Genomic DNA, 22319 nt, shown 5'->3' with positions numbered 1-22319 from the left:
ATTCGCCGATGACTCGAAAATCTTTTGCGCCATCTCTTACATATGTGTGTGACGAAATTATATTTCAGTATTCTCTGTATCAAACCATAGATATCTAGACACTGGATGGCGGACGCAAAACAGAGCCGACCGAGTGGTTGTCTAGTGCTATACAGAGAGCAACATAGATATGGATTATTTTTGGGTGAGTTTCCTACCTTTTTTGCAGTGATATATGTTCAATTGCAACTTTGAGCAATATTTTCTCCGTTTGTTTCCCTGTTTTGTTATATTTGTGTTCATTCTAATTTCAAACTATGACTTGATTTGCTGTTATGAAATGGACATAATAAATGAATGCATTGCCATTCCTTACTCCTTATAGGTATTTATTGATGAGGTTGAGGAGTCCAAGATATATAGCAGGTGTACTCAGGGCAAGATGGAGAATTGGAATGTATATTCTGCCCACCGTGTGACCAGAGACCCAACCATCAAGAGCTTCACCACACCACTCCCCCTCCCGTCCTGGGAAAGTAATGATAACAAAGAAAACGGGGGGGGGCGTGTGTGAGGGAGAAAATAAGTGACAGCAATATTTATAGATTAAGACGCACTGGTGGCCGAACATTTCGTCCCCTGAAGTGACGTGGGTTACAGACGCGAGGCTTGGTTGTCACGGCTTACATGGGCCGTTTTCAACCGATCAGTTGATACGGTCTTTTGAACGCCATCGATATCCAAAAGAAAATATTTCTCAAACCGCTCCTTGACTCGATATGGGCCCCGGTAGGGTCTAGAAAGGCCCACGTGTACCTCATTGCGCACAAACACAAAATCAAGATTGTCCTAGTGTTTGTCGTGATACATGGGCGGAGATCCATGCGATTTTTGGCTTAGCATACCCCAAATGTCGCGAATGTCTTTTGTTATCCGTTCAGGGTTCGAAATGGAGGACTGGAACATGAGACCTGGCAATTTAGGAGTGAATCCGGATGATGTGGGGAAGACCGCCGTCACGACACCTTTTGGGCTTTTCGAATTTCTTCGAATGCCTTTTGGTTTGAAAAATGCCGCTCAAACCTTCCAGCGTTTAATGGATTCGGTGGTGGGTGATTTGCCTTTCGTCTACGTGTACTTGGACGACATCCTCGTGGCCAGTGCATCGGCCCATCAACATAAGGAGCACCTCCGTACGCTTTTCCAACGATTGTCAGCCAACGGGCTAGTGCTGAACCGCAAGAAGTGTCTTTTTGGCCAATCTCAGTTACCCTTTTTGGGCCATTCTATTAGTGCCCAAGGAATTATGCCCTTAGCCGACAAAGTTGAAGCTATTGATACTTTCCCCATCCCGCGTTCACTTTCGGAGCTTCGTGAATTCAACGGTATGATTACCTTTTATCATCGTTTTCTACCCGGTTTATCGCACGTCATTGCCCCGCTTCACCATGTTTTGAAGGGCAATCCTAAACTTCTGGTTTGGTCCCCCATTTTGGACCAGTCTTTCACCGCCTGCAAGGCCAAGTTGGCACAGGCCACTCTGCTCAATTTCCCCGTCACTTCGGCCCCTTTGGCTTTGACAACGGATGCCTCCGAAAGGGCGGTGGGGGCTGTGCTGGAGCACTGGGTCGAGGCTCGCTGGCAGCCTTTGGCATTCTTTTCCCGAAAGCTAAGAGAACCCGAAAGAAAATACTCGACCTACAATCTAGAATTGCTCGCAATCTTTTTAGCAATTCGACATTTCCGTCATTTCGTTGAGGGACAGGACCTGACCATTTTCACGGATCATCGGCCACTCAAGTTTGCGTTTTCGAAAACGCTGGATCCCTCGAGCAAACGTCAACAACGTCGTCAGCTTATGTTGATATCAGAATTCACAACAAACATTGAGCACATTTCGGGGAAATCAAACGCCGTGGCTGACGCATTATCGCGCATCAATACCTTATTACCCGCACCCGCGATTTCGCCGCAATTGATCCTAGAAGCTCAACTGAAGGACCCAGAACTCCCAGCTGTCCGTACGGCTTTGACTGGCTTAGTCTGGGCTGAGATCGAACTTATCCCTGGAACCCGCCTCTTATGTGACGTCTCGTCCGGGAAACCTCGCCCGTGGATCCCCACTGCTCTTCGGAGAGATATTTTTGAGGTGATCCACTCCATTTCTCATGCGGGTAATTCGTGCCAGTAAAGGTTTGATATCCAAATTCTACGTGTGGCATGGTTTAAACCGAGATGTTGCTCGGTGGACACGAGAATGTTTGGCCTATCAAAAGGCCAAAATCTCCCAACACACTCGATCGCCCGTGGAACACATGGATATTCCATCGGCCCGCTTCAAAGTTATTCATGTTGATTTGGTGGGACCGCTGGAGGTATCCAATAACGCCCGATACCTGCTAACCATCATAAATCGCTACTCTCGGTGGCCAGAGGTTTTTCCTTTGGAAAACATCTCAGCAGAGTCGTGTGCTAGAACCCTCTTGTCCGGCTGGGTGTCACGTTATGGACTCCCAGATACTATTATATCAGATCGCGGTGCCCAATTCACCTCAGCTCTTTGGGACAACCTCTCCAAATCCCTTGGTTTTTCCATCCACCACACTACGGCTTACCATCCCCAATCCAATGGGTTAGTCGAAAGACTTCACCGCCAACTCAAAGATGCCTTACGCGCTCGTACGGCGGGCGTCAATTGGGTTTACCACCTTCCATGGATTCTCTTGGGGATTCGCACATCGCCCAAGGACGACTCCGGATATTCCCCTGCTCAGATGCTTTATGGGTCGAGTTTGAGAATACCTGGAATAGTGTGCTCCTCCCCTCCCAAAGATATATCTCCTCATCAATTGTGTCAAGAACTCAAAGACTCTTTTTGGACTTTTGTTCCACCGCCCACAGTGTTCCATGGCAGTCGCGATAGTCATATGCCATCCACTTTACAGTGCTGTTCACAGGTTTGGATTCGGGTTGACAGACTTAGCCCGGCCTTGAGCTATCCTTACGAAGGACCTTACACAGTGTTACAAGGAGGTGTGAAGACTTTTGTTGTCGATGTCAAGGGGGTCCGGAAGACAGTCAGCATTGATAGATTAAAACCATGTATCTCTGAACACACTCCTCAAGACACATTGCATCGCACCCGCTCGGGTCGGTTAATTAAACCTGTTCAGCCCTTTCAGGCCTAGCAATCTATTATTTGATTTTTCTGCAGGGGGGCTGTTGTGGCGCTTGAATATTACTCCTTGTGGTAGATTACTCTCGCTCGTACTTGATTTACTTTATTTGCAGTTCCCCACATGAAATACATTGTTCATTAAACAAAGCTATAGTCAATACGCTTTAATATGCGGTAGTAGTCTTGTGCTTGATGCCAATGTGAAGTAACAGATCAGCCCACAAGGCCGATTCAAATTGTGTGCCACGATCTGATAGGTGTCCGGAAGGCCAAAAAATGAGACCCATTCCATGAGGGCACAGGAGCACGATTTTGTGTTGGCCTCAACCAACGGATAAGCCGCCGGAAATCTGGTGTATCGATCAATGATGGTAAAAATGTATTGATAACCATCAGATAGAGGGAGCGGTCCAACCAGGTCAACATTCAGAACTGAAAATCGGGAACTGGGGGCCGAAAATGATGCGAGAGGAGCCTTCTCATGCCTGTGCACTTTGCAAGATTGACATTCTAGGCAGGAGCGTACAAGCTAACGAACATCCCGAGAAAGGCCGGGCCATACAAAGCGTCCAGCTACACGATTCCTCCCTCGTTCCTCGGATGCCAGGATGGAGAATTGGAATGTATATTCTGCCCACCGTGTGACCAGAGACCCAACCATCAAGAGCGTCACCACAAGGTATCGACTTTACAGGTTATATTAGAGGTCTGTGACCTTAGAATAAGCATTAAGTTAAGTCAGACCTATAATATCAGACATGGGCACCCGCGTTCTATTCACGTTGTGGTCGATTGCAACTTGGCAATTTTCCGAGATCCAGACCTATTAACTGCCGCATTGGTACGATTTTTGGCTCCATGTACGTTGGAATTAATGTCAGCATATATATATATATATTCTTCGCAAAGAAATTGAACAAACGCCGAGCTATCTCACTCTAAAAAGCCTCAAACTCTTGGCCATTGTCGCAGGTGGGTTGGAACAAGGGCGTAACGAAATTGACGAGCTCAGTTTCTTGGCAAGAGCTGCAGCAAACACATCTCGCTGGTTTTTGGATGTCATCAATAACTCATTGGCACGCGAAATCCTCTGAATGGTCTTATAAAACTTCAAACCTGCAGGCAGAAGGCGAATATCTGGTCACTTTGGGGTGTTGGGCCTCCTCGGTTCACTTGTACCAATAATGTAGCTTATAGGATTCGATCACTTTCGTTGTTTGGACATTGGAACTTCACGGCAAGTTCTTTGTCCTTCACAAACAAGACCTTACAGCCTTAACAGCTCTTGCGGTTCGACAACAACCTTCCAAGGTATCCGGCTACGTAGTAGAGGATATTCTGATCCTCGTCTTCAAAGCTAGTGTCCTCATCTGTTGGAATTTGGTCCAAAATGAGTTCGGCGGTGTTCTGAATCTGACTTTGGTCCACTTTAATCACAGACTTGAACACTACTACTTTGAGATCTTCCAAGTTGAATTTTGAGAACCGCACTAAAGATCGTAACTTGATGGTTTGTTCAGCTTCCAAAATCTGGCGTGGAGACACATAGTAGTTTCCTCCGGCTAGCTGGCGAACCCAACCTAAATGAGATTCGATAACATCTGTTTAAGTCTAACTAATATTGATGGATATGATAGATCGGAATGTATAAGTAAAAGAAATGACTTACTAGTAAGACTGAGGTGAGGTTTTTTTCCGTGCGACATGTGGCTCGTCGGAAACGGAAGTGATATATTTCAAGGTTCTGTTTTGTTTATTGTTCTTACTGCCCTACCTTCGATGTAACCGCCCTCGGCCCATGACGGGCTTGTAACTCGGAATCGAGTCAGGGTTCCGACAACATCGGCCTGAAGCTGGCCAAGGAGTGCAAATTGGAAATCCTCGGATTCTAAGAGATGTTGGGCAACTCGGATCATGACTCTTGTGGTCTGGATTGTTTCGATGAATGTCTCTCATGTTATGCCTTTTTTCAACTTGCGACATCCATCAAGACTCTCCCACGCTCCTCCCAATCATGATTCAAAGCTTTGAAGAAATGCAAGACTCTCCGACTCAGGGGACGGAATTGATTGTTTCCGCGGGTCCAGTTTTCGCCTGCCAGCACTTGGAGTTTTCAAGTTGACTACGTTCAAACATTGACGAACAATTTTCTGAAATATCACAATATCTTTCCAGTCAGGCTTTTTAACTTCATTCAAAAATTGTTTCGATGAATGTCTCTCATGTTATGCCTTTTTTCAACTTGCGACATCCGTCAAGACTCTCCCACGCTCCTCCCAATCATGATTCAAAGCTTTGAAGAAATGCAAGACTCTCCGACTCAGGGGACGGAATTGATTGTTTCCGCGGGTCCAGTTTTCGCCTGCCAGCACTTGGAGTTTTCAAGTTGACTACGTTCAAACATTGACGAACAATTTTCTGAAATATCACAATATCTTTCCAGTCAGGCTTTTTAACTTCATTCAAAAATTGTTTCGATGAATGTCTCTCATGTTATGCCTTTTTTCAACTTGCGACATCCGTCAAGACTCTCCCACGCTCCTCCCAACCATGATTCAAAGCTTTGAAGAAATGCAAGACTCTCCGACTCAGGGGACGGAATTGATTGTTTCCGCGGGACCCTGAACCCAAAATGGGATAGTATATATATATATATATATATATAACATTGAACAAATTGTAAAAAACTATTGTGATCCAATGAGAAATAGAATCTCGCAATAAAGATTTTAAAAAAAAAAGAACTCCATGGTGTCGATGGTTGAATCGTGAAATACGGCATCTGCCAGACCCACATTCACTTTTTCTATGGAAGAAGGACTGATCACCCTGTGGGTCAGCTTGTAAGCCATTTTGATAGGCTTGCCTTTCTAAATTTGGAACAATTGTTCAATGCGGAGAAATGAGGGATGAATCACGCCTGGTGTCTGGAAGAGTGGACATTCCAATTTTTTTCGGACCTGGAAGTTGTTGTAGATATTTTTGAAGCAATATACGGGGTCAAATGACAAAAGAAGGGGTTGGGATGGTACTTCTGGATGAGGGATGGAAGTGTTAAAAGTCCATGGCAAAGTTCTTTTGGCTTAGGTCCTTGGAAGTTCCGAGTCTCCCAATCCCCTTGCAAATGCTGAAATTTCGTGGGGTTCGATCTTTTTTCTACTAAATTAGTGTTTCATTTCAAAAGGAGGCGGGCAACAAACAAAAATTTAGGGCCTAAGGAGGTTCGGCTAGCCAAATTGTAAAACCCCCCGACTAGATTGCTAGTTTGTTACGCGTTTTCCATCGCGAAATGATTATGCACACGAATGGAACTTATTAACGGTATCCTTTTCAAGAGAAAGGGAACATAGTAAGGAAAACACTTTTGATTACAAAAGGCATATAGTACCTTACAAAATAGTTAAAACATGGTCGAGCGAATTGAGTCACATGCACACACATAAAATAATGATGAACTCACGCTTGTTCAGAGAACAAGTTTTGGAAGTGTGGCCAAAATGGGTAAAGAAAAACAGCGAGGTTCACACCGGACCTTAAATGGTCCACTGGACATTTACTTAGCATGTCATTGTTCATTACGTAGGTCACCATTTCCCTTTAGTAATATTAGTTGAGAAATTGGTCTTCGATAGTCAGATTTGGCCGTTTTGACTTGCACCGATCGGACGTGTCCATCTGAACTTGGAAATACTTCTAGAACTCGACCCAGGGGCAATTGATTTCACGGATTACCTTCCACGACCATTAAAACCAAATCTCCAGCTTGACCATCTCGTTTCGGCTCGATCCATTTGTTGCGACTCATTTGTTGGGATAAATCTTCCGTGGTCCACCTCTTCCAAAACGTATCAGCCATGTACTGGATTTGACGCCATCGTTGTTTCATGTATTGATCCGATAAACAGAAAAGTGCAGACGGGTTGGTGGGTCCGGCTTGTTGCAGAAGGAGGTGATTTGGTGTAAGTGCTTCGACATCATTGGGATCGTTGGAGACTGGGGTCAGTGGTCGGCCATTTAAAACCGACTCGACCTCGCACATTAGAGTACTTAAACCCTCATCGTTGAGATTTCGTTGGGTTTCAGACATCAATCCGGCCATAACCTTTCGAATGGTTCGAATTTCGCGCTCCCATATTCCACCGAAATGATGGCTGTACGGTGGATTAAAACTCCACTCTATCCCTTTGATGGCTAACTCTTCACTGATCTCGGATTGATTTAATTCCTCCAACATCCTTCCAAGTTCTCGGTCGGCGCCAACAAAGTTGGTTCCGTTGTCGGATCTCATCCTTCTGACTTGGCCCCTTCTGGCTATGAATCTCCTCAAAGCTTGGAGGAACGAATCTGTAGATTTGTCAAACACTACTTCAAGATGCGCGGCACGACTTGTGAGGCATGTGAAAATGAGGCCATATCGATCAACCGATGTTCGGCCACGAATAATCTTGAATGGTCTGAACAGATCTACGCCAGTTTCGACGAAAGGAGGGTGGTTTCTGGCTAATCGACCCGTAGGCAGGTCTGCCATAACCTGTTGTTCCACTTTGCTTTGATATCTTTTGCACCGAATGCAGTTGCGCAAAATTTTCTTCACAATGGACCCCTCACCAATAATTCGGTATTTTTCCCTCAATAGGGTGATAACAAATTGCTGTCCTAGATGTCCAATGTGGGCGTGAATTTCCCGGATTATGAGGACAGCCATGTGAGAATTGGGTAATATGACAGGATGTCTGGCGTTATAATCTACATCTAGAGCTTGAGATAGACGCCCCCCGGCTCGCAATAGCCCGTCGGAATCCAGAAACGGCGAAAGTTTCCTGATTGGAGATTTCTTTGGCAAACGTCCCGATGTCTGAACGACCTCAAGGTCATCATCAAAAATCCTGGATTGTTCAAATCTGACTAAAGACAATTCGGCTTCATTGTGTTCTTCCAAAGTAGACTTATTGGGGACAAGGCCCCTACATTTTTGTTGAATTTTAATCAACCCACAAACAGTCCAAACGAGTCGACGAAAGTCTGACATGCTTTCAATCAACTGAATGGAGGCATCAGGATCAAGTTTGGTTTCAGCCGAGATGACGATGGGCTTCTTTACTTCTGGATCCTGATCATTAAGATCTGGGATGACTCCATGAATAGGCCAAGTACTTTTGTCCAAGCGCAGAAACTCGGGTCCGAATTTCCACTCTTTACACCGAATAAAATCATGGATGTTCATTCCACGGCTAGCAACATCTGCAGGATTTAAATCACCGGGTACATGGTGCCATTGATCCACTTCAGTTCTCTTGCGAATGTAAGCCACTCTGTTGGACACAAACCTTTGAAAACGTTTGGTTTCATTCCGGATATACTTGAGGACGGTTTCACTATCTGTCCACAGAAGTACGTCATCCAGGGGTATTGTTAACTCTTTCTGCGCTATCATCAGGAGAGTTACGGCCAATTTTGCTCCTGCTAATTCTAGCCTGGGAATCGAAACCTTCGTTATTGGTGTCAAACGACACTTGGCTAGAACAAGGGAGCTCTTGAGACCTTCTTCTGAAGGTGAGACCAAGTACAATACAGCTTCATATCGCCTTTCGCAAACATCGCAAAAGACATGCATGGGGCTTTTTTGAGTAATAGATGAACCGGTCCATCTTGGGATCGAATAACTCTCCAAGAGGGGAAGTTCTGCCAACCAAAAGTGCCAAACTCCGGCCCACTCATCTGGCAGGTCTTGGTTCCAATCGATGCGTTCCCGGCACAACTGTTGGAAAACTTGCTTGGCGGGCATTATTGCGGGACTCGCATGTCCCATAGGATTAGAAATAGAGTGAGTCGTTGAAAGGACACCCCGGCAGGTTCTTGGCTTATTGGGGACTTCTATTCGGTACCCAAAACTGTCTACGTACTTGAATATTCTAAATGGTTCCAAGTGCACGTTCTTCTGGTAAATCTTGGGCTTCGAAATTAAGGCTTTGAGTTTCGATGACGCGATTATCATTCGGTATGGCGTTAATCACAACTCGATGGTTAGAAATCATTTGAGTAAGGTTGAATTTCCCTTTGCTAAAAATTTGGCGAACATGTTGCACGATTTGCTTAGCTTCAGCAACGTAAAAATCTTCCTTTACAGTGCGAATAGCATTCGGATCGACTTCATCCTTGCTATCATCGGCGGCTTCCTTGAGAGCGAATTTTGCACAGCTTGGAGATGATACAGCACCAAACACGTGAACTTTGAGTCGAAATTCGTCCGGTTGTCGATTGAGAAATAGCGTAGGAAATCCCTATCTTCTCGACTTACTTGCACTTGGTAGTACATTTTTTCAATATCACCCATGAGGGCCATCTTTCCTTGGCGAAATCGAAGGAGAACCCCAATTAGAGTATTCGTTAGGTCCGGGCCAGAAAGAAGTTTGTCGTTCAAGGAAATCCCAGAGTGTTTGAGCGAGCAATTAAACACTACTCTTATCTTGCTTTTCTGTTTGTGGCAAACACCATAATGAAAGTTGTACCACTCCTGCCCCGCTCCAAACATAACTCATTATCAGGCACTCTCTCTGCGAAGTTCTTCTTGATCATCATTTCCTTGAATTTGGCGTAATCCATGTGGTAACTCGAATCTCGCTCCAGCTTCCTTTGGACACCGCGAATCATTTGGAGAGCTTGAATTCTATTGTCAGGAAAACGAAATGCATCCTCCCGAAATGGAAGCGAAATGCAGTATCCATCGTCTTCATCTTTGCAAATCGATTTCTCCACTTTCTTGAGCCACTTTTGCAAAGTCTTCAATTGACGGACCTAGGTTGTCCACTCCCGAATCCAAAAAGTCAGTTGAGCGAGTACATTCGCTTGAGCTCTTTGTCGATTTGATCACACTCCACTTGAGTTCGGTTGATTTTGATGCTCAGATGTGTTCCATCCCCTGTAGACCCATTTAGAGCCCATCCCAGTTTGTGACGCGATGCATATAGTCCATTGCATGGTCCGCTTATGATCTCTAAAGGTTTGATTGCTTCTGGAACATTTGCTCCCAACATGAGTCCAACTTGGGCATCAACAAATGTGTCTGGAGCATCACTGAAGTGAGGATACATATACCACTCCGTATGGGTGGGAATATCGTTATTGTTGGTTGGTAGAGTGGCTTTGGAATATATGACTGGCAGGCTGATGCTTTCGTTGCCATTTAGATCGAAAATTTCCAATCCCCTGATGGCTCGTGTATTCACTGGTTTTCCTTGGCTCTCCATGGTGATAAGCTTGATTGCAGTTTCCGGACCAGAAATGCCCAGTTGGGTGATCAACTCGTCAGTAGCAAAACAGTCGCTTGAGAAATTATCAGAACCTGCATACGTTACCACTTCACCTTTGAGACCCTTCACTCGAACCTTGACGGGAATAAGTGCCAAGGCGACGCAATTAGCTTGACCGGCCCTTGTTTGAAAACTAGTTTTCTTTCCCCAAACAACACGCCGAAGTGGCGTCTGTGGCTTCAGAGAGGCACGGTGGAAAATTTGAATCCTTGGCTCGATCTTGAGTCTTGATCTCGTTTCTGTGCAGGCAAGTGGGGTGTGATTTGCTGCACGTCTTACATCGCAGTCGTTTAGGACAAGCTCGTGAACTGTGTCCCTCCCTCAAGCAGTCAAACCAAAGTCCAAGGGTCCTAATGACATCAGATTATTTTCTTGATCGCCTTTCTTTCCAAAAAAAGAAACACGTAGCGATGGAGTGGTTACTCTTTTTGCAAACACTGCAGGACTGTTCTCCCTCGGTGAAAGGTATCGCATTTGCGTTTGACTTGCTCTCCTTGCTCCGTGGTTTGTATTGATATCTCCACCGTTCTCTCATCTTGTAGGGAAGCTTCATTGCAATATCCTGGATTTGAGAAGGGCTGTTCAACTGGTTGAGGGAACTAACATCAATCATGAAATTCCTGCAGCATCTCAAAAAGATCCCGAACACCTTTAATGCTTGGTGGTCATCAATCATTATAGACAGCCAATTTCTCACTTTTTCCGTGAATGCATTTGCAATTTTAAATTCGTTTCCGTATTCCTCGTTTAACAGGCCTCTGGCCTCAAGATGATGCCCATCCGACTGGCTCAAATGCAGACAACTTCGCACTAATTCGCGTGGATCACCCCTGGAGTGTACTTCTTCAAGTAGAATAACCGATCTGAATTTGATTTTGTTTTGTCTCCTATCAGTCAATCAAAGGACCGCAGAAATGACTTGAATAGAGTAAGACCAGACCCATCAAAAATGTCCGGTTCGCTTTTGGGAAGGTGTGATCTTTCTGCGATCTCAGCCAACAACGAAATTTGCTGGTTGATTGCTGGTTCAACAATTGGACAGTTCGTCATCCCATTTGGGGTCATTTGGGGTATATAGAGGGAGACATTTTGAGATTTTGGGAGACGCTCGGTTGAGAAACCTGGACAACTTCATTTTGGCCCAACTTATTCAAAGATTGCTACAGAAGATTCAAGCGAGTTGTTTCTGCTTTGAGCTTTGCTCGATCTTCACGCTCTTGTAATTGGGCGTCCTCATCCACTCGCCACCCAAAATTTCTGAAGTCTTTGTTTTTCCTCTTGAATCATTTTAATTTGATACCGGAGCTCCTTTTTGGCTTCAATCTTGGCTCGGCTTTCAGCAAGCTCAATTCGGGCTGCGAATGATGATCGTGATATGTTCAAGCCGCGAGAACGGTCGGAGCCTGCTACCAAAACGCTATCTTCTGGACGCACTGTCCTACCACGAGTTTCCTCGATCCCATTGCGAATTTTTCCTTTTGCTTTCAAAATGTCCTTGTTTTTTTCTTTTGACCAAATTTCTAGCACGAATTGACCCTCGACGTCGATTTCGTCGCGTCGTGATTCCTCTTCAACGGCGTTATCTAAGGCCTGAATTCGTTCAATGAGTTTGGCGAAATGTTCCTCAACGATCAATAGATTTTCTTCCGAATTCATTATTTGGAGGATGTCGTTCGTTTTCCTCGTTACGTTGGCCAGTTTCCCCGATGGAAAGATCATCCTTCTCGTTCTTGGGGTGGGAGGCTCTTCAATTGCCTCCTGATCCACGACATGAGGGGCTTCCATCGTATTACTGCAATCCACAGGATGTGACATCAACGGGGCATGACTCGATCGTCCATAGAGTTATTTTGAGACTGTAAAAAAAAACCGACTAGATTGCTAGTTTGTTACGTGCTTTCCATCGCGAAATGATTGTGGACACGAATGGAACTTGATAACGGTTTCCTATTCAAGAGGAAGGGAACATAGTAAGGAAAACGCATTTGATTACAAAAGGCATATAGTAACTTACAAAATAGTTCAAACATTGTGGCGACTCGTGAGCAACTTACCAGTGATCCTGCTCAATAACCATGTCTCGACGATGTTATAAATAGAATGGATCAAGGGAATGAGGAAAAAGGTTTTTTGTTGACTTTACAAATCGCTTCATTGGTGACCCCGACGTGGGAATGTGATCTTCAAACAACTCGTCCAGTTGTCGTTAGAACCCGTTAGAATGGAGTCCAAGGTGAACGCTGGACAGGAGCTAGTCTCGCCAACCATTTCCGACATTCAAAATCCATTAATTGCGGGTGCGTCCGTCAATCTCCCCGGTTTTTAGTCACATGGTCCCGTGATATGGTTTGCCCAAGCAGAATCTCAATTCGACAGCATGGGAATCTCGTCAGAAGAAACCAAATATAACTATGTTTTGGCGGAGCTGGATTTTGCAACAGCTCAACGTGTGGAGGATCTCATTGTTGCGCCTCCCCCTGCTGTACCGTACATCCGCCTTCCCCTCCAAGGGTACCAAAGACGCCGTACTTAAAGACCGTCTACTCGCTTCCTTCACCTTGTCGTCATACCAAAGAAGACAACGCTTGCTGTGTGCTTCACCGTTGGGAGATCGTTTCCCAATCGCATTGATGGATGAAATGCGTGGACTTCTGGGTGATCACAAACCATGTTTTTTATTCAAAACGATATTTTGTGGATCAACTTCCGGAAGAGATTCGTCCCCACCTTGTTCCCCTTCTGGATAACTCTTTGCCTCGCAACTTAGCCTTGTTGGCTGACAAAATGGTTTCTGGGTTGCGCCCCACAATCAATGGCGTTTCTTCCGGACGGACAAGCACTGGCGCTTCATCAAATTCTGGTGAAAGGCTTTGCCGGTTCCACAAACGGTGGGGTTCCAAAGCGTTCCGCTGTGAGGGAAACTGTTCCTGGAAAACGTCCGAAGAGCCTCGGCACAATCACAACGTCAATTCCGTCCAGGGAAACGAGTCCCTCGACCATCAATAGCCATTGTTGGTGGTCGATTGCTGTTCGTCACAAAAAAATAAGTAATGATTCTTATTTGGTCGATTCTGGTGCCCAAGTTAGCATAGTTCCTGTTACGCGTGCCGCCCGTTTGACCGCGAAATGTTATCCTAATTTCTCTACAGCCAATGGCTCTTCTATTCGATGCTATGGGAGAGTCACTCGAAATCTTCTCTTTGCCAATCAACGCTATTCATGGACATTTTATTTGGCTGATCTTCATCAATCAATTTTGGGGGCCGATTTCCTTTGCGCCAATAACCTCATGGTTGATTTGGCGCATCAACGCCTTTATGATCCTCTCTCGCGCCATTCTATCCCGGGTCATCTGGGTCGGGCCATTGCCCCAACTTTGACAGTCGTTCGTCGGGTTTCTCCATGCCCATTTACTGACGTTTTGGAAGATTTGCCGGAACTCTTGGTGCCAGTGTTCAACAATGTCGACCCTAAACATGGCGTGTTCCACCAGTTGCCCACAGTGGGCCATGCCGTTCACTTCAGAGCTAGACGTTTATCAAGTGCCAAGTTCAAGGCTGCTAAGGAAGATTTCCAGCGCATGATGGATTTGGACATATGTCTACGTTCAAAAAGTAGCCACGCCTCTCCTCTTCACGTGACTCCCAAACCCGACGGGAGTTGGCGGTGTTGTGGTGATTATCGTGCTCTTAACGAACAAACTGTCCGGGACCGTTACCCGATTCCACATGTTTAAGATTTTGCTCTAACCAATATAATCTACAGAGAATCCGCCGAGGTTGCGAGCACCCCTTTATCAAATGTTCCGCATTCCTTCGCTCTGTCATAGCGTCTGTGTGTTCTTGTTTGAACATCAAGTTTTGTCGAAGCGCCACGTCTGCCAACTCAAATTCGTTGGTAGGCCAAATATCATATGAAGATTAAAAGGTCAGACATAGCCGATAATAACCTTTACCTTTAATAGGGTTCAGGATTACTTTCATTGTACCGGTTAAAGAGTCAGTGAAAGTTAAAGACGTTATATCAAAGAATTTACCCATGATTCTCCGCTTGATACTATTCCCACACATTAACGTGCTCTTTGGAAAGACACAAAAAACGCATTGTCAATTGGAACAAATTGTTATAATCCGCAATTAAAACGACCTAAGAGACAAATAATATTGGAGAAAAAACCATCGAAATGCTGAACAGACAAACATGTTAAGGAAGAGGAAGCTTAAAAAGAGAGAACTTTTATTCAGAAGAGATGGCCTCGTTGGATATGCTGAGTGATGCTTTGGAAGAGCAACCTGCTAGCTTGGCTGTTTTTACTTGGAAAAAACCTCGACTTTGAGGCTCGTGAATGCGTTTTCAACTTAGTCGAGGGAACGAAGAGGGATTGACGTTCGCATTGTTGAGGATACTGGCAAAAGGCGATCGGAAATTTTCCATCAAAGTCCTCTTTTCCTCAAAGGTCAAACCATCGGACATCAACATGGTTTTAATTTCTTCCACTTTTTCTTTGACTTTTGAACAATCACCGAGAAACTTTGACAACTTCTAAAAGAATACCAAAAATAGGATTTCAGAAAATGAACAAAAGGTTTACTTTATCAAGAAGAGCTTGCGCATGGTTTCACTCCTTAAATCACATCTAAGTGTGAGTATACAGTGACAAAACATGGATGGCTTTAAAATTCAGAGCTTAACTTGCTAATAGGCGTTTTTCAAGTACACCCACAAGCCGTTTTATGATGCATTTTGATGTAATTTATTGCAAAGGATATTTTTTTGTTTGAGCTATTAAGTTAATAATTAGAAGAAGTATTACCTGGCGACTTACATGAACGTACTTAAGTAAATAAATTTGGGCCATCAGCTGTCTATACCCGGACCCTCTGAATTGGGAGAGATAAGTAACTAGTCTGGTGGTTTGCAGCCCGTAACAAAATGGAATAACAGGTTTTGTAAGTTCTGTCACCGAATTTGTGAATAAACCTGTAACTTACCAAGTCAATGCTTTCGTCAACGCTGGCGACTTGAATTGGTTGATCATTCTCGTTGGTCAAGAGATTGCAGACGTCAGGACCTATTGCTTCGGTATCACTTTCCCGAGTGCCATCTTGCTCTACTTTGTTTCGTTCCAATCAAGCTAAAATGTGCACGTGCTTGTACAAGTTTGTATGAAGAAAAGTAAAAAGGAAGTTTTTAATCCCTGCTAATGTGATCAACAAAATCAACCAAAGATTCAGGTTGTATACCTGTAGGCATATCGTCGACAGATACAAGTGTTCTTGTGTGCACACATCTGGGCGTTGTTGCAGCCTCTACAGCGAACCTGGCACAACTCGGAATTGCACGGAAAGCGATTTTTCTTCATCAAATATATAGCTTGTTTTCTGGCCATTGGGGTCTTCCTGCTTGATGACGTTGACAGATCTGTCATCAATTCGTTCGAGTGAATATCTGGCCATTTAATCTTCAGACGGATGATCCTTGTTCAGATCAGACTGAATCTTGATTGGTCAACACCCCGGATCCCCTCTTTTGCAACGAGATCTTTCCGGACGAAGATCTTGTTCACATGCTTCAGCCCAATGCAAAAGCGGGCAATGTTCATACTTGGTTTTAACAGCCCTTTGATGGTTCGGTGGTACTGCTCAACATGTAGGTTGCGAGATCGGGTTCCCAGGGTGGATGGTCTTGCCCAGGCGTTCATCGGTGCTTGTTTTCCTGCTGGCCTATAGTTTGTTACAAAGTAAGCCCACGTACTTTCTTCAGAAGCTTCCTAAACGAGAATATGAACTGCATTAAACACACTTCCATTTTCACGAGGAGCACATAAAAATGCTGATGCTTTTGATCATGGGTGCAACTACTTGTTTGAATTGTCTCTTAAATTAGAGCTCATTTCATTTTGTGCAATGTTGGATTCAACGAGATCAACAGTGTAGTTATCATTGTTATCACATTTGTACCATTCAAGCAATGGACACGAAAGCTCTCGATAAAAATATAGAGGAAATTTGATGAATGTTGAAATGGAAATTTGATTTGATAAAGCAAATAATTGCGTGGCTTAAATACAATATATCTCGCTTCTAAAACTTGAATCAAAAACCTCTCCAAGTCTGACTTAAATCCTGTTACTGGATCAACGCCTACATAAGCCCTGCGAATATTTGAGGGCAACAAATTGAACAATGAAGGAGCCCGAGAAAGAAGAGAGGTGGACCTCATTGTTTTTACTGGCCAGGATTCTCGAGGGCTTGAAGGTGCTCTCAAAACGCACGTTAAGCCTCTATGGTCACTAGAATTGACCCTAAATCCTGGGTTGGGACAAAGCTCATGAATACTTTTGAAAACGCACAATATCAGATACCTTTCGTACCTTCTCTGAATACTGTACAATCCCAAACTTTCTAATCTCTCCCAGTGCGAGAGCTCTCTCATATCCTCAATGCTCCTAGTAAAACATCTTTGGACCTGCTCGAGCTTTTGCAAACCTGCTGAACTAATTGGAGCCCAAATGGGAGAGGCATATTGAAGATGCGGCTGGACAATCGACTTGAACAGAGTTAGCATCGGGATACTATCTCTGGACTTCAACGTGCGATATATCCAACCACATGTTTGAAAAGCCTTACCAACTTTCAACTGGATATGCTCATCGAACTTTCCATTATCTTGGAGGACTACACCTAAATCCTTCATGGATGAGACCTGCTCAATGCCCTTACCTTTAACGTCTAATAGTGGAGTGTCTAATGGCGTCGACCCAAAGGTCATTGAGCGGAATTTCATTCCATTCAGTGTCATGTTACTCGCAGCAACCCAAGAGTAGATTTGGCCTAGGACCTCTTCCAGACAACCGGAATTCTGATCATTCCTACCAGCTACTGATTCCTTTTGTTCTTTTAAAGAGCTTACCTATTTTGATTGAATGTGCAGCATGTTTTGAGTAAAAGGACCAACCTTGGCCAAATGCCGAAAACCTTTAATGTCTCGTAACATCTCCGGGTTCTTAATCCTCTTGGTCCAGTTCTTTTCGAGGTGCCAATGGCAAACACTCCAAAGCACATTTGGGTTCATCACCCCTCTCCAGGAGTTTACGAATGTGCGGCTGGTGTCGCTGAGAAGTGTTTTGACATTCCTACAAGCTCAACAAGGTTGAATGTAATCCTAAAGTAAAAAAAGATTTACCTCGGATACGAATCAACTTTGTGAAGGGATGTTTAATGTTTAGTAAATAATTGCTTGAACGTATTTAACGTACTTGGCAGGGCAATTGTAATTTTTTTTCGTAATTTGGTGCAGGGTCGCTTGCTCTGGATATTTTGGGTACAATGCAAGACCCGGCAGGTGCTTGCGATGCCTTTGGAACCGTTGACGGCAGCGAACGAAAAATATCGGTCCAATTCATTCTTTGTTCCCCATTCAAGAGCATCGTCCATGGTATTGAGCTGAAGTCGAATTGGTTCATGCTCATGTTCAAAGGAACAAACCCCGCCCTAAAAAGATTTAGTTATTTCTTTAAAATGTAAGGGTAAGGACGTCGATTAAAATACGAATACGAATTCCCATTTAAATTCGGAAATTATGAAAGCTTATGCCATTTACAAGAACCTGATTGTTACGATTGATTCTGATTAGCATTTCAAAAATAGTTCAAACACCATTTTTGAACAAGTTTCCTTTTCTTTTGCATGTGTGGATAAACAATTTCGCATTGGCGTAAAAACAATGGATTGACAAGTTCTCGACTGAATGATCGGCATGAAAAAGTGTTTCGGCATTGTTGGCAGTGAAATATCTCTCTCCGAACCGTCGCTAGCTTCACTGACGGCGAGGCTGGGGAAGATCCTGACAACTTGGGTAGAGCCGAGGAGTCGGCAATTTTCTTCAACCTATCTTGGGGGTGGGCCATCAAGGTACTGGACTGTCCCTGGTTCACGGGCTGTGGTTTGTCCATTTCAAGGGATGGAAGCGATTGGCTGGATAACAGGCTCTGTGCGTGGTGACCTGCACGTGGTGCTTCGACAAAACTTGAATGTTCAAACAAGAACACGCAGACGCCATGACAGAGCGAAGGAATACGCAACATTTGGTAAAGGGGTGCACGCAACCTCGGCGGATTCTCTGTTGATTAAATTGGTTAGACCCTCACCACCGATGCATCCAGTTTGGCCGTAGGAGCCGTGCTTGAACAATTCACGGGCGGTGATTGGCGCCCCTTGGCCTTGTTTTCACGCAAATTACGCCCAACGGAACTCAACTACAGTACGTTTGACGGTGAATTGTTAGCCATTTATCTGGTGATCCGTCACTTCCGACATTTTGAAGAGGGTCAAGACCGCGTTTTGCGGACCGATCATAAACCCTTAATTTTCGCGTTGAGCAAAAGAAGCGACCGAATTTCTGCCCATCAACAACGACAACTGGCTTACATTTCGGAATTCTCTACCAATATCAAGCATGTGTCAGGGCATCAAAATGTGGTGGCCGACGCCTCATCAAGGGCCCTCGGGATTGGTGCGCTTTTCCAGTACGTTTCGGCTCAATCACTGTTTGCAGCTCAACAAGCTTATCCCCAGTTGTTGTTGACGGTCCGGACATATTTAAATTCCTTGAAATTCAGGGAGGTAGAAGTGCAACCCGGTCTGAGTCTACTGTGCGACGTGTCCCAGGATAACCCTCGTCTTTGGGTTCCCGAACTGTTTTCCAGTCCATACACGCTCCCGCTCGTCCGGGTGCTCGTGCGGGACGAAGGCTTGTCAGTCGGCACTTCGTTTGGCACGGGCTCAACCGAGACGTGAATTGTTAGACGGCTGAGTGCCTAGACTGTCAACGAGCCAAGGTGGTTCGGTAATCATGGACTTTAGGGGACCTAAAAAGTGAGAACACTCGCCTCTACAGCCATGCAGGAGGAGGGTGCTGTAGCGGCATTAGGTGGAGCAATGATGAGTTAAAGCCCCGCATTGAGCTTGATTGGGACTCACCAGAACTTTAACATGCGCTAGAGGTGACCAAGTTGGAGACATACCCACCAAGCAAATTTAGATCACAGGAGGGCAAAAATCGCTTCAGTAAGAGGTGAACGTGATGGTTTAGTGCAAGTGTTCAGATAAATTGGAACTAAAATGTCTTTCTTTTTTCTTAAAATGCGGAAAATATTTAATAATAATAATCTTTATTGCGAATCTTGGTCATGTCATGGCGTAAAAGTAACTATAAAATAAAATCTGATGTATATACATTATAAAAAATGATAAACCAAGAAAAATGTCAAAAAGGTAAAGGCAATAAAATAGGTGACTAGAAGGTGATATCACAATGAGTATGAATAGAATTGGTTCAATGCACATGAAAAAAGGTGAGAGGTGAGTTGCAGATAGTACAAAGACAGGTAGGTAGAGGTAAGTGATGAAAATCTTGGTTATTGCAGTAGAGTGGATGGGCCAGATTGAACAGATCCTTTGTCAACTCCCGTCGCTGATGGCATTTGGACGGGATCCGAACAAAGGTGCGTGACCGCCAATATTCCGAGGGGATGTCGGGCCAAGGACAATAAGGTTTTATCAAGTCCTTGACCGGGAAGAACAACTTGTGTCCGGACATCACCTCCGGAAAGGTCAGGTTCCCAACACTGTTGGACACTAACCTTGCCAGCTCAATGGTGAGGGGCTCGGTTTCACATAGAAAATGTGTCCATGCATTGTTGGCATATTGGGGCACGCAGAGGTATCGCTTGAGGAACTTGGTGTAGGTGGCATCGGCGGATTTGAGGGCGGATTGGGCGGAGTTGGGAAGCTTAAGGTGTAGGCCGTAGAGAAAAATTGGGGTGACGTAGATCCGGAAGAGTTGAAGGACTATTGGGAGGGGAAGATTCTTCATGGAAGTCTATTGCATATGTATCCGATCCTGGCCCTGGCCTTAGTTATTGTGGATTTGAGGTGATTGGTGAATGAGAGCTGGGTGGAGAAGATGAAACCGACATAGTTAAAACTATTAACGATTTCAATCGGACTATTGTTAATATGGAAGGAGGTGAGAGGCAGACGACCTTTATGGAAAACCATGGCCTTCGTCTTGATGGTGTTGGCTTGAAGGCCGTTCTCTTGGCAATAACCGCGGAGTGCATTGATGGCATTTTGCAATTCCACGGCTGAATTAGCCAAGAGATCCGAGTCGTCTGCATATTGAAGATATTGTACCGAAAAATGGTTGATGGTGGGGCCTTGGTGAGTGAGGGCTTCAGGCAGGCCGGATATATAAAGATTGAAAAGAATTGGCGATAGTGGATCCCCCTGCGGAAGGCCAATGGAAGTGAAGTAGCAGGGGGATAGGTCCTCACCAGAACGAATGGAGCATCTGAGTCCCGCATAGATGTTGGACAGCAGGACACAGATTGAACGCGGAACTCCCCACAGTTGGAGTTTGAGGAATAACCGCGTTCGGTCCACCCTGTCGAATGCTTTGGAGAAATCCACAAAGCATCCATAAACTCTCCTCTTGTTGCTGATGTTAGAATGCACAATTTCATAGAGGAGAGTGGCTGCCGTGGTGGTTGAGCGGCTTCTCCGGAAACCGAATTGGAACTGGGGAAGGATATCCCTATCCTCGGCCAATCCGGAGAAGCGGGCAGCTAGTAGGGTGGACATCATCTTCAAGAAGGGGTTCTCCAAGGCGATGGTCCGATGGTTGTTTGGAATGTCCCTGGGCCCCTTCTTATGGATGAAGATGATGGCTGACTCCATCCACGCTGGTGGGAAGAAGGAAGAATGGAGGGCGAGGCTGAAAAGATCTTGAAGGAGTGGCTGGGTTTGGATCCGGAGAAGTGAAAGTTGGAAAGGAGAGACCCCAGATGTTGAGGGGGCTTTGCTCTTCATCTTCTTGAAGGCCACGTCCATCTCGGGTTCCGTGAAGGGCTGCAAAAGGGGATGGTGTTCTTCTGGGCAGCCCTGGACCTCCTCCACTACTGTTTCCGATGTTGATGCAAACAGTTCTTAGATGTGAATGAAAAGAGCAAACAAGACAATTCAAAACATCTTGTGAAATTTTCACTTCCTACTTAAAAAAAGAGTGAAGATGAACTTATCAGTAATAGGATGCCTCTTCAGCTTTCACTTCATGTATATCTGATGTATATCCATTATGAATAAAGCTTAAGCTCAAACTCTTAAAAACATGAGTTCCTACAATTTTGGCCACCAGATGAGGAAGATCACAAAGACTGACACTTAGCAACGCATCTGAGCTGTGAAACTCAGGCAGCCAAGAGCCAAGAAGTAGTACTCTCCTCTTGCTGCACAGGCGAGCGTTCTCACTTTTCAGGTCCCCTAAAGTCCATGATTACCGGTGGTTCTTCACTCACGGGCGCCACTAGAACACATCGACGTTCCGTCACAACTTTTTCATACGATCCATTTGGATATCGTGGGCCCTCTGGAAGTTTCGGGAGGTTTCAAATACCTCTTGACCATGATGGACCGGTTGGCCCGAGGCCGTTCCTTTAACGGAGATTTCGGCCCTGTCTTGCGCCCGTGCACTCCTCTCAGGGTGGATATGCCAATTTGGTTTGCCTGATCACATAGTTACTGACAGAGGAGCTCAGTTCACGTCAGCTCTTTGGGACGAACTGTCCAAAATGTTAGGTACCAACCTCCATCACACCACCTCCTACCATCCTCAGTCCAATGGACTCATTGAACGATTCCATAGACAACTAAAGGAGGCGCTTGGTGCTAGACTGGCGGGATGTTGGTGGATACATCACTTACCGTGGGTGCTTTTTGGAATCCGTTGTGCTCAAAAGCTCCAAAAGACGATTGCAACATCTCACCAGTTCAGCTGTTATATGGCACAAGCCT

General features: G+C 45.0%; 1 protein-coding gene and 1 long non-coding RNA gene across 2 annotated transcripts; both read right to left on the bottom strand.

Annotated features, from left to right (window-relative positions):
• Positions 1–4432: 4432 nt before the first annotated feature.
• Positions 4433–8591, bottom strand: LOC131891296 (uncharacterized). Its single transcript, XM_059240823.1, has 3 exons — positions 6890–8591; positions 4932–5045; positions 4433–4737 (listed from the first exon to the last, which is right to left on the bottom strand). Exons 1-3 carry the CDS (start codon positions 8589–8591, stop codon positions 4433–4435), a joined length of 2121 nt encoding a protein of 706 aa, XP_059096806.1.
• Positions 8592–14577: 5986 nt separating this feature from the next.
• On the bottom strand, positions 14578–16588 carry LOC131891635 (uncharacterized). Its single transcript, XR_009374441.1, has 2 exons — positions 15459–16588; positions 14578–15009 (listed from the first exon to the last, which is right to left on the bottom strand). It is a non-coding gene; the product is annotated as an uncharacterized LOC131891635 (long non-coding RNA).
• Between the last annotated feature and the right edge of the window lie 5731 nt (positions 16589–22319).

This window comes from Tigriopus californicus, chromosome 12, assembly GCF_007210705.1.
Source record: "Tigriopus californicus strain San Diego chromosome 12, Tcal_SD_v2.1, whole genome shotgun sequence".
NCBI lineage: Eukaryota > Metazoa > Arthropoda > Copepoda > Harpacticoida > Harpacticidae > Tigriopus > Tigriopus californicus.
The sequence above is the reverse complement of the archived record's forward strand: the minus strand, read 5'-3'. Positions and strand labels throughout refer to the sequence as shown.

What these genes read in the sequence shown, in the direction of transcription:
- LOC131891296 (XM_059240823.1), bottom strand. Translation starts at nt 8,591, where the DNA reads ATGATAGCGCAGAAAGAGTTAACAATACCCCTGGATGACGTACTTCTG. An exon ending in GGTTTTAATGGTCGTGGAAG is followed by an intron (nt 5,046 to 6,889) that starts GTAATCCGTGAA and finishes AACATCTCTTAG; the next exon opens with AATCCGAGGATTTCCAATTT. An exon ending in CGAGGGCGGTTACATCGAAG is followed by an intron (nt 4,738 to 4,931) that starts GTAGGGCAGTAA and finishes AATCTCATTTAG; the next exon opens with GTTGGGTTCGCCAGCTAGCC.